The sequence below is a fragment of the Fusarium mangiferae genome (assembly GCF_900044065.1).
Source record: "Fusarium mangiferae strain MRC7560 genome assembly, contig: FMAN_scaffold004, whole genome shotgun sequence".
NCBI lineage: Eukaryota > Fungi > Ascomycota > Sordariomycetes > Hypocreales > Nectriaceae > Fusarium > Fusarium mangiferae.
Window position 1 is genome coordinate 809,935 of NW_024573924.1, and position 11,488 is coordinate 821,422.

At 48.5% G+C, this 11,488-nt stretch overlaps 3 protein-coding genes across 3 annotated transcripts; 2 read left to right on the forward strand and 1 right to left on the reverse strand.

The window, feature by feature from the left end:
- Positions 1–148: 148 nt before the first annotated feature.
- Positions 149–1,806, forward strand: FMAN_08853 (putative glycine hydroxymethyltransferase; the record flags this gene model as incomplete). The annotated part of the gene is made up of 4 exons (XM_041829629.1): positions 149–244; positions 293–349; positions 398–629; positions 680–1,806. The coding sequence occupies 4 exons, from the start codon at positions 149–151 to the stop codon at positions 1,804–1,806; spliced, it is 1,512 nt and encodes a 503-aa protein (XP_041680373.1).
- An 811-nt stretch (positions 1,807–2,617) lies between these two features.
- Positions 2,618–3,235, forward strand: FMAN_08854 (putative GCV3-glycine decarboxylase, subunit H; the record flags this gene model as incomplete). The annotated part of the gene is made up of 3 exons (XM_041829630.1): positions 2,618–2,756; positions 2,806–2,868; positions 2,919–3,235. 3 exons carry the CDS (start codon positions 2,618–2,620, stop codon positions 3,233–3,235), a joined length of 519 nt encoding a protein of 172 aa, XP_041680374.1.
- A 455-nt stretch (positions 3,236–3,690) lies between these two features.
- Positions 3,691–6,849, reverse strand: FMAN_08855 (putative glycine decarboxylase P subunit; the record flags this gene model as incomplete). Its single annotated transcript, XM_041829632.1, has 1 exon — positions 3,691–6,849. One exon carries the CDS (start codon positions 6,847–6,849, stop codon positions 3,691–3,693), a length of 3,159 nt encoding a protein of 1,052 aa, XP_041680375.1.
- Between the last annotated feature and the right edge of the window lie 4,639 nt (positions 6,850–11,488).

The window sequence follows — 11,488 nt, forward strand, 5'->3', positions numbered from 1 at the left end:
TCATGAGCCGAAGGCGGCGGACAAGGACATTCTTATTAGATCTTGTGCTGCTCTAGCTTGGACTTGTTGCTTGAGACTGTATCGTAATTTCATCTTATTTTTTCTTTTCTCTTCAGTTCATACAGAGATACCCCTCATCATACACATCATGATGAACTTGAGGCTCCTTCGGCAGCAATGCCTTCGCACAAAGCCATCTCTGGCCAGCCGTGTCACCACCAGGACATTTGCTTCTCAGTCAGATGTAAGTCTTGAATGAAGCCACGTCCAACAATATCTTAACACTCTACAGCTTCTCGGTGCCAACCTCGAGCAAGGCGACCCTGAGATCCACGCCATTCTCAAGCGTGTAAGTCACTCCCCATATACCAAGTGACCCAATCTCACACCATTATAGGAAGAGAAGCGCCAGAACCACTTCATCAACCTCATTCCCTCCGAAAACTTCACTTCGCGATCCGTTCTCGATGCTCTAGGTAGTGTTATGCAGAACAAGTACTCCGAGGGTTATCCTGGCGCACGATACTATGGTGGTAATGAACACATCGATGAGGCAGAGCGTCTGTGCCAAAGACGTGCCCTCGAGACCTTCCGACTTGACCCTGAGAAATGGGGTGTCAATGTTCAGCGTGAGTCTCGACTTGACGTTCAATTCTTTGTTCAATGCTAACGGCCTCAGCCCTCTCTGGATCCCCTGCCAACCTCTACGCCTACTCTGCTATCCTCAACACTCACGACCGTATCATGGGCCTTGATCTTCCCCACGGAGGTCATCTCTCCCACGGCTACCAGATCCCAAACAAGAAGATCTCCATGGTCTCCAAGTACTACGAGACCTTCCCCTACCGATTGAACGAGGAGACTGGTCTGATCGACTACGACAAGCTTCGCGAGAACGCTCTTCTGTACCGTCCTAAGGTTATCGTCGCTGGCACATCCGCCTACTCCCGCCTGATCGATTATGAGCGCATGCGTGCTATCGCCGATGAGGCTGGTGCTTACCTTCTGTCTGATATGGCTCACGTGTCTGGTCTTGTCGCTGCTGGTGTTATTGGAACACCCTTTGAGGATTCCGATATCGTTACCACCACCACCCACAAGTCCCTTCGTGGACCTCGTGGTGCCATGATCTTCTACCGCAAGGGCGTTCGAAGCACAGACAAGAAGGGCAAGCAGATCATGTATGATCTTGAAGGCCCTATCAATGCTTCAGTTTTCCCCGGTCACCAGGGTGGTCCTCACAACCACACCATCACCGCTCTCGCTGTTGCCCTTCGCCAAGCTCAGACACCCGAGTTCAAGCAGTACCAAGAAAAGGTCCTCGAGAACTCACAAGCTCTGGCCAAGCAACTCTCTGAGGGTCTGGGCTACAAGCTCGTCTCAGGCGGTACCGATAACCATCTCGTCCTCGTTGACCTCAAGCCCAAGGGTGTTGACGGCGCGCGTGTCGAACGTGTTCTCGAGCTCGTCGGCGTTGCCAGCAACAAGAATACTGTTCCCGGTGACCGCTCCGCCCTCAAGCCCGGTGGCCTTCGTCTCGGAACACCCGCCATGACAACGCGGGGCTTCAATGGCGAGGACTTCAAGCGCGTGGCTGATATTGTGGACCGCGGTGTGCAGATCACTCTAGCGGTTGATAAAGACGCCCGCGCGGCTGCTGAGGCCAAGGGTGCTAAGAACCCCGGTACCGTGAAGAACTTTTTGGAGTTTTTGGGTGATGGATCTAATGTCAAGGAGATCAAGGCGCTACGAGATGAGGTCGCTGAGTGGGTTGGAGGGTTCCCCCAGCCCTGGCTCAAGTCATGATGTTTTTGATGAAGAGTACAGATCATTTTTGGCGTTTGGAAAATAGTATCATAGCAAAATTTACATGAGTTTAAAGAGTATATTGCATGATTTCACCAAACTTGCTGTGTTGTAGTTGTCTTGATCATCCATGTTGTAATCATGATGGGCCAGATTAGAATGCTGCAAGTTAAGCTGTTTGGACAGCATCACGCACGACTGTGTAATAGCCGCCACTTCAATGGTCATGTAAGTCTGGTGACAACTTGCTCCAGTAGTAATTGACCCAATTGACTAAAATTACATGATAAAATTGCCTTGCACTTCATTCTCCGTAGTCAAACTCCGAATATCTCCCCTCCTCGGAATTCCAAGTCTTCCCCGCATACCCAAAAAAATATTTCAGGGCTCTTGGGATCTGGATCTGGGGTTATCGGTACTTGACTCAGTGAAAGATGCTAGTAGCCAGTACCTTTCACAAGCGGCTAAAGCAGGTTACACCGCCCATCATGACAACTTTTTGGCGAGATAAGCGGTACCGCTACTTGAAGCAGTGGGTACACTGAAGTAGCGCTCATGACCTGATTCTCCAACTGTTATGACACTACGAGGCGCCGCTTGAACTGGGGCCGGATAGTGACTCCGAGGTACTTGACCGGAGCGCGGCCGAAGACGGGGGATGAGAAGTGCTAGGGATCGTAAATGGGGAGTAGGTCACCTAAAATCAATCACCATCAACATTATCACAAACATTCGCATTCACTCATTCAACCTCAATTCATCCCTCATACTCACTACCTCCCTCCCTCACTCTCCCACTCACCCACTCACAATGTCTGGTCTCTTTGCTCGTCAAGCTTGGGCTTCTGCCTCTAAGCTCCGATCTACTGCTCTTCGAGCTCCCAAGACTGCCTTTGCCTGCAGAGTCAACAGCATTGCTCCCCGACGATGCTTCTCAGTTTCCATGAACCGTAAGTTCTGCCTCCTTTTTCAAGCTCAATCAAATCTAACAGACTCTAGTCCTCGCGAGGAAATACACTGAGAGCCACGAGTGGGTTGACGTCGCCGCCGATGGCAAGACCTGTAAGTTCCTTTGTCTGTACCAACTAAATCTCATCAATTGACATCCCCAGGCACAATTGGCATCTCCAACTACGCTGCTGAAGCTCTCGGCGACGTCGTCTATGTGGAACTTCCCTCTCAGGGCGAGGAAGTCTCTGAGGGCGAGTCTTTCGGCAGCGTTGAGTCAGTCAAGTCTGCCTCTGACATCAACTCCCCTGTATCAGGCTCTGTCGTCGCGGTCAACGATCCTATCGTCGACACACCCGCTGATCTGGGAAATGATCCTGAGGGCGAGGGCTGGTTGATCAAGGTTGAGGCTGAGGATGTTTCTGCCCTTGATTCATTGATGGACGAGGCTGCTTATGCTAAGCACCTTGAGGAGCATTAAGCGATGGTTTTTGGTTAGATTAAATAATTGGTGATTTAAAAGCAAATGATATCATATTTTTCACATACATCTTCGGTGTTCCAAGGCACAATCCCGTAGACCGTGTACATGTTTGACCATAATAATGGCCAAGTCTTGGAACATGAGATACTGATTGTCCTACAGACCACTTTACTTCTCAACAAATGGTAAGATTGCTTGTAAATTTGAACTCATAAATTTCTAGTTTTAGAACTTTTATTCTAATCTCATCATATATCGCAAAACTCCGCCAATACAGAGATCAGTTCGCCGTGGTTGAATAGCTTCCCAAAAACCATTCCATCCATATGCATGTCAGGGGCCCATCATGGTTGAATATGATATATCTTTTCCCGCTTAAATAAATTAAAAAGAAATCGCTTAATATGACCCGTCCACCATCTATCGTTAAACCATTACTTCTTGCTTTTCATTTACAAGTTCTCAGATCCCTCAACAGGGGGGCATGTGCAGAACAGGTTGGTGTCACCATAAGCATCGTCCACGCGTCCCACAGAGGGCCACATCTTCTTCTCCCGGAGCCAAGGCAAGGGATAAGCAGCCTCCTCACGGGTGTAAGGGCGGTCCCACTCGGAAGAGAGAAGGTCTTCTTGAGGGTGGGGAGCGTTTGTGAGGAGGTTGTTCTTGCGGGGAACCTTGCCAGACTCAACATCGGCAATCTCTTGTCGGATCTGGATGAGAGCATCACAGAAACGGTCGAGCTCAGCGCGGGACTCGGATTCTGTGGGCTCGATCATGAGGGTTCCTGAAACGGGGAAACTCATGGTGGGGGAGTGGAAGCCATAGTCTGCAAGACGCTTGGCGATGTCTGCAACTTCAACTCCGGCGGTCTCCTTGAAGGGACGAACGTCCAGGATGAACTCGTGGGCGCAGCGGCCATTAGCGTTAGTGTAGACGACCTTGTAGTGGGGTAGGAGACGGGACATGATGTAGTTGGCGTTGAGGAGGGCGGTGCCAGTTTGCTTGGTAAGACCATCTCCGCCCATCATGAGGATGTAGGTGTGGCTGATGGGGAGAATGGAGGCGCTACCCCAAGGAGCGGCGCTGATGGGAGCAACGGCTGTGCTATCACGTTCGGCACCAATGCGCTGAGGATCAATCTCGGGGTGACCGGGGAGGTAAGGGGCAAGATGCTTCTTAACAGCGATAGGGCCGACACCAGGGCCACCACCGCCGTGGGGAATACAGAAGGTCTTGTGGAGGTTAAGATGGCAGACATCAGCACCAATGTCACCAGGGCTGCAGAGACCAATCTGAGCGTTCATGTTGGCACCGTCCATGTAGACAAGACCGCCATGCTCGTGGACAAGATCACAGACTTGCTTGATCTCAGGCTCAAAGACACCGAAAGTAGAGGGATAAGTAACCATGATAGCAGCAAGCTCATCAGCGTGCTTGGCACACTTGGCCTTGAGATCCTCGATATCCAGGTTACCAGTCTTGCCGTCACACTTGACAGTAATAACCTTCATACCAGCCATGGCAGCAGAAGCAGGGTTGGTACCGTGGGCAGAAACAGGGATAAGGCAGACCTTTCGCTTATCCCCATCACGAGCCTCGTGGTAAGCCTTGATACAGCGAAGACCAGCAAACTCACCCTGAGCACCAGAGTTGGGCTGAAGAGTGGTAGCGTCCATACCGGTGATCTCAGACAAGTTCTTGGCGAGAGAACTGATGAGGGCTTGGTAACCAGAAGCTTGCTCAACGGGGGCGAAGGGGTGGATGTTGTTGATACCGGGGTCGGAAACAGGAAGCATCTCGGTTGTGGCATTGAGCTTCATTGTGCAGGAACCAAGAGGAATCATGGAGTGAACGAGGGAGACATCCTTGGACTGGAGGTGGTAGATGTATCGAAGAAGCTCGGTCTCGGTGTGGTATTGATTGAAGACAGGCTGCTCGAGGTAGCCGGTCTTTCGCTGGAGAGAAGCAGGGATTTGGTCATTGAGTAAGGTAGCTTTATCAGACTCGAGAGCAGACTTGAACTCAGCCTCAGAAACGCCAAAGGCCTTGACGAGGTTGCCGAGGCTCTCAAGGGTGACACCCTCATGAAGAGAGAAGCCAACCTTGTCCTCGGCAACACGGCGAAGGTTAATGTTCTGAGAATCAGCGTTCTTATGAACCTTGGCAATGGCTTCAGGAGATCCCTTGAGAGTGACAGTGTCGAAAAGAACAGCACCATCCTCACGGAGACCCTCGGTGTGAAGCTTAAATTCGCCCTTCTCAAGGATCAAGCTCTGGGCAAGACGGGTCTTGCTCCAGATATCCTCAGCAATGGTCTTAAGACCCTTAGGACCGTGGTAGACAGCGTAGAAAGCAGACATATTGGCAAGAAGAGCCTGAGCAGTGCAGATATTGCTAGTAGCCTTCTCACGACGAATATGCTGCTCACGAGTCTGGAGAGCCAGGCGAAGAGCAGGCTTACCGAGACGATCCTTGGAAACACCAACGAGACGGCCAGGAATCTTGCGCTTGTATTTCTCAGATGTAGCGAAGAAAGCAGCGTGGGGACCACCGTAGCCCAGAGGAACACCGAAACGCTGGGAGTTACCGATGGCGATGTCGGCGCCAAACTCTCCAGGAGGCTTGAGCATGGTGAGAGCGAGAAGATCGGTTGACGCGCTGAGAAGAGCTTTCTTCTCATGGACAATGTCGGCGAGAGCTTGGTAGTCATGAACACCACCGTGGGTATCGGGATACTGAATCAAGGTTCCGATGAGATCGCCTTCAACTTCGCGGACGAGCTTGGAGTTGTCGGCGAGGACATCGCCAATGACGAGTTTGATGCCGAATCCCTCAGCCCGGGACTGGAGGACGGCGATGGTCTGGGGGTGGCAGTCCTTGGAGACGACAAAGACCTTCTGGCCCTTGCCCTTGGGGGCGTTAGCCATAGACATGGTCATGGCCTCGGCAGCGGCGGTGGCTTCGTCGAGAACAGAGGCATTGGCGATGTCGAGACCAGTCAAATCGGTGATAAGAGTCTGGAAGTTGAGGAGAGACTGAAGACGGCCCTGGCTGATCTCAGCTTGGTAGGGGGTGTAGCTGGTATACCAGGCAGGGTTCTCGAGAACATTGCGCTGGATGACAGCAGGGACAAGAGTTCCATAGTAACCAGCACCAATGAAAGACTCGTAGACCTTGTTGTTCTTGGCAAGTTTTCGCATTTCCTGCTGGATGTAGTGCTCAGTGCGACCATTGGGGGGGACAGCAGCTTCCTCGCCACCCTCATACCACTGTTCAACGAGGTTGAGGCCCTTCTGTTTCCTCCGAACCTGCGGGGGGATAGTCTGCTCGAGAAACTCCTCCATGGAGTTCACAGGAGGGTCCAGGACCTTGAGCATTTCTGCCTGTTCGCTGGACTCGCTGCCAATGTGCCTCCTTGAGAAGAGCTCATGATCTTGCAGCTTAATGCTGCTCTGTGAGTCGACAAAGCGAGGGGCATTGACTTGGGCTGTGACTGAGAATGCCCGGGATACGCCATTGAGACGGATCGACTGTGTGAGGCGTGGTTGAAGGGTGATGGGGGAACGACGAGACTGACGGGCGAGCCGTTGCCCGATACGGGTGGCAGACATCATGATGGGATGATGATTGCCTTTGTTCAACACAATTCAGTTCTGGTTCTGAATTATGGAGAAATCAAAGAAAAGGAAAGGAAGAGGGAAGAGGGAAAAGGGACTGATTATGAGTATGGAGTGTTATCAAAAAAAACACAGCCCGCATCCAAAGATTTTAAGGTACGGGCGGGCATGAGCATGAGAGAGCAGCGGCAGGAGCAACAGTGGCGTCGGCCGTCATGGTCCGATCATGTCGCCGGTGGGAGGAAAGAAAACTCGGAGCCTCGATCCTAAGTGAGAAAAAAACTTAGGTAACTTAGTGTAAATTTAGGATGAGTTTAGGATAACTTTTGAGGAGTTTATTTTGTCATCCTAAACTTAGGTCTGATGTTTTCTTGCTCCCTGGGACCTTTCTCCAAACCGGCGGCCGGAAAAGGTACATGAAGGTACATCTGGATCTGAACCTTTCCAGAAGATATTTCATGTGACTCGGTGAAAGTGCCAGCGCGGCAACTAAAGCGCGATAAACCCTGTGATTCGCTGGCTTTGACTCAGTGAAAACAAGTGACTCGGTGAAAGATAAGTACTGTACCCTCCAAGGACCCTATCGCGCTCAAATTCACCGAGTCAACGGTAATTCTTCACTGAGTCAAATGCACCACCGCATGGAACCTACAAATCAGGTGGTCGGTAAATGAGCCGCGGGGTCTTATCGCTTGGCTTGGTTTTAGGCCATGCTGGGGTTGGTTCCACTGCGTTCTGCCCTGCAAATACTTCCTCGGCGTTGGACCGAGCTCGGGATGGTCTGGCCGGTTCCTTTGTTCGTCAATACGAATTGACTAGTACGCCTTCTAGAAATGCTCTTGCAGCTTCCTCGCCGCCCTCATACCACTGTTCAACGAGGTTGAGACCCTTCTGTTTCCTCCGAACCTAGTAGACAGGCTGCACGGATTTCCGGTGTATAAGCCGGGGTTGCAAGACCGGAATAGAGTAAAGTGGATGCTCCACTGGCCAGGGCTGCATGAGAACGAACCTTAACCAAACTCCGTTGTACTGGCATAGGGTAGCTGCATTTGGACCAACGACGGAAAACCTTTGACGTTACTACGAGGTCTACTCTATCAGGCAAGACGAATGAGGAGTGATAAGCCTCAGGGAGCCGGAAATCATTAGAGTTTTATATAGAATGTTGTAATAAATTTAGCAAAAGGTACCCTAAACTTATTAAAGAAGTCCTAAAATTGTATCAATTGACCTAAATCCTTTCATCATTTAGGACCAAGATCCTAGCTACGTTTTCATTCCTCCTTCGATAAGCAGACAGTTGCTGGATCTCCTATCCGTTTTGAGTACTCTAGTCAATAAAAGGATGTTTCCTATGATACCAAGTCATATCGTGATACAAACTGATCCCTTACACAATACATTCATCACCCTAGGATAAAGCACGGTTTTGGGACTCTTCACTTGAATAATGGAATATGCCGAGTATTTTTGAGGGATGCTACATCGAATTTGAAAGGATTTTATAATCACCAACAACTCAAGTAAGTAATAATTTTTCCTATCCGATCTATAGGTGCTCTATGGAAATCAAATGTTATGATAATCCGAGCCAAGTCCGTAGAAGAAGAACAAAGACAACGAGAACAAGACACGAAAGAACCCATCAATCATTGTGTTGGATGATAACGAAAAAGAAAAACAAGTTCATGCCTGACAAAGAATCCAACATGTTCATCATTTCAGAGTACGTGTTCTGAACAGCTGTCGCCCCACGACTACCATGACAACGACGTTTAAGACCAAGGAGCCTAGGCACTCTGCGCTCACAGACTCCAAATCTTTAATGTCAAATCGAATTACCTTCATCATGATAACTGAGACAATTCAGACAAGGCCACCTACTGGGGTGCCGTTTTGCGAAAGACACTTTCAATCATTTATATTCAACTACATCACAAGGCAGATCGAAATCAAGCAGTTGTCATCAACAAGAACAATACAGTCGGGCCCAACTCGAGTACAACCACGGAGAGTCGCAAAAGATAAGAATCCCCTTGGAAAGATCACGAAGAAGCGTGAATCAGACCAGGATTTGTCAAAATCGACAACAAAGAAACGCAAAGCTAACTATACAGCCCAGATCTCCAAGAGGTGGAATGAATTTATCACATTGGTGCAGCAGCAGGTGAGGGAGAGGAGAAATGCTACAGAAGACGAAGAATTCAGCTGTCCCTTTGGATCTACTCCTTGGTCATGCAAAATGTGCATAGCTGAGACAAGCGACTCAACTGAAGAAAACCTACTGTTTATGGGGGAGCCCACGGCGCCCTGGGCTGATATGACACCTTCCAGGCGTCCAAAAAGGCTCAGCATATGGAAGAACTTTGGGATAGCAGAGTTTCAGATGTCTCAGTGTGAAGGTTTGCCATATGTTATCGATACATGCCGACAACCAATGTTTATGATGCTGTGAGCTTTTGCTTACTGCGACACAGTACCAGAAAACTACTAGAAGATCAAAACTTTACGCATTTGGCAACTAAGACACGATAGAAACACGAAGTATGCAAGAGCATAAGCGATGATTAGTTGACGGTGTTCATCTTATGGTCTGAACTAGCCCTATAGAAAAGCTTGTGGCATGATTGCACCCGGCATTCTCCAAATAAAACGGTTGAACTGTCATAAGCCGCAAACTTGCTGATACTGTTGGAGGGTCACTTTTATTCGTTTGGTGGAGACCATCAGTTGGTAGTTGACCCGGTCATGGGAAGGGTGGTCCTGGTTTAGGAGGGAGAAAGCCAAGATTGCGAGTGTGAGAACGAGCGTAATGACCAAGGCCTCAATGATGGAGAGCATCGGCAACATCTTCTAGAATCCTGGGCACTCTAGATTTACTGGGTCAGCTCTGCTAACAGTCAAAGAATTCGAATAAGATTAGCTGTATGCTTACGTACATCACGAACATGGCCAAGATAACCAAGACGGCAATCATGGAGAAAAGTACGAAGACGCACAAATTCTTCTCGAATTTGGAAGATTGCTTTTCAGGGTGGGTGTCGAGAGGGCCAACGGTCATGGTTGCGGTTGCGGTTGTGGCCGTGGATGTTGTTGTTATTGTTGGACTGGATTGATGGGTAGTGGTGGTACTTGCTGGCTTGGGCAATAGTGAAGGGACTAATTTAATGTCTTGGGAGAAGAAAGAGAGGAACAAATGGAGAGAAGAGCGGTATAAATATGCTACAATTAATCTTATAGAGTTTGTGTCCCTTTCTAAAGAAGATGCCTGACTTTTTACTTAGGAGGCTTATCTCTGTTGAGAGTGGCTATGCGTATATTGCCTTATAAAAGCTGAAGTTAGTTGGAGGCCCTCACTGTTGCTTAATGTAGTTCGTTGAGATATTATAAGCTTCAACTTTCAATCAAGATAGAACTTGTCTGAGAGGACCTTTCTTTATTATGTGAAGCTATCACTAATTTCTGCTCTGCCACATATACTAACCAGTGCTGGGGAACCTGCCTGGGTAGATTCATATATGATTTGCTATCAACAGGACACTAAGAATGCAAGCTTCTGCGTAAAATCACCGTTAAAGCATTGAAGTGGTGAATAAGGTAAGCATAAACCTACCTAGATGTGATTTGCTTGAGAAACACTGTATATACCTCGAAGCAAAGAAAGTCAGTAATGACAGGCAGTAGAGGGACTGTTCACATCCAATTGCTACCGGTTGATAGCTTGATACTCAAAGCTTATGACATCTCAACGAGATATATCAAGCTAGCACACTGAGAATCTTGATCAACTTTAGCTTTCAAAAGGCAATATGCAATATTGCTAACAGTAACTTGGCGTGAATATCGAGATGGAAAGGCGGAGAAGTCGCCAATATTTCTTTCGCCGATACTTTTCTCGTTAAACTCAGGGATAGGTGTAATAACTCTAGCAGGCCTCAACACTCGATGTGCTGCTGTCCGCCCCATTCCGTCGATTAACCCAAGTGCAAAGCACATTACTGCTAAGCGTTCTATTCTTAGAAAAATCTCTTCCTGTCTAGTTTGTCGGTATACATCTTCTTATTCAGCTGGCCGTGAGTGATGTGTGCTTAGAAGTGGAACAATAAACTCTGTTCCTCCGTTTATTACTTAGAGCATGAGAATGTCACATTACCTTACCAACATAACGAGCTAAGGCAAAGAGTGAAAGATCGAGCCACGTGAAGTATACATAGAAGCTAATGAAGTGCCGGGGTTGGTCGTGTTAGTGGCAAAGATGAGTTGTTATTGCGATCCAATCAGAAGATGTAGCCATGATGGGTGATGTTAGTGGCGACGAACCTTAAAGCTTGGACTTGGGATTTCTCATACTTGCATTGGATTTTGTATAATGTGAGATAAGCTGGATCATTTGGCCTTTTCTTAACGTGCATGATAAGCGAGTGCTCCAGACAAGCGAGTGCTCCAAAAATCCCTCAACCTACACTATCACTTTTCAATCAGATATTTCTCAACAATCCAATATGCCAGAGTCTCCAAATGAAGCTAAGATTATTCTTGCCCTTCAGGCCCTCCAGAATGACCCAAAATTAAGTCTTAGAAAGGCCGCAGCTATATATCATGTTGACCGCTTTGCCTTAAGTCGCCGCCAGCA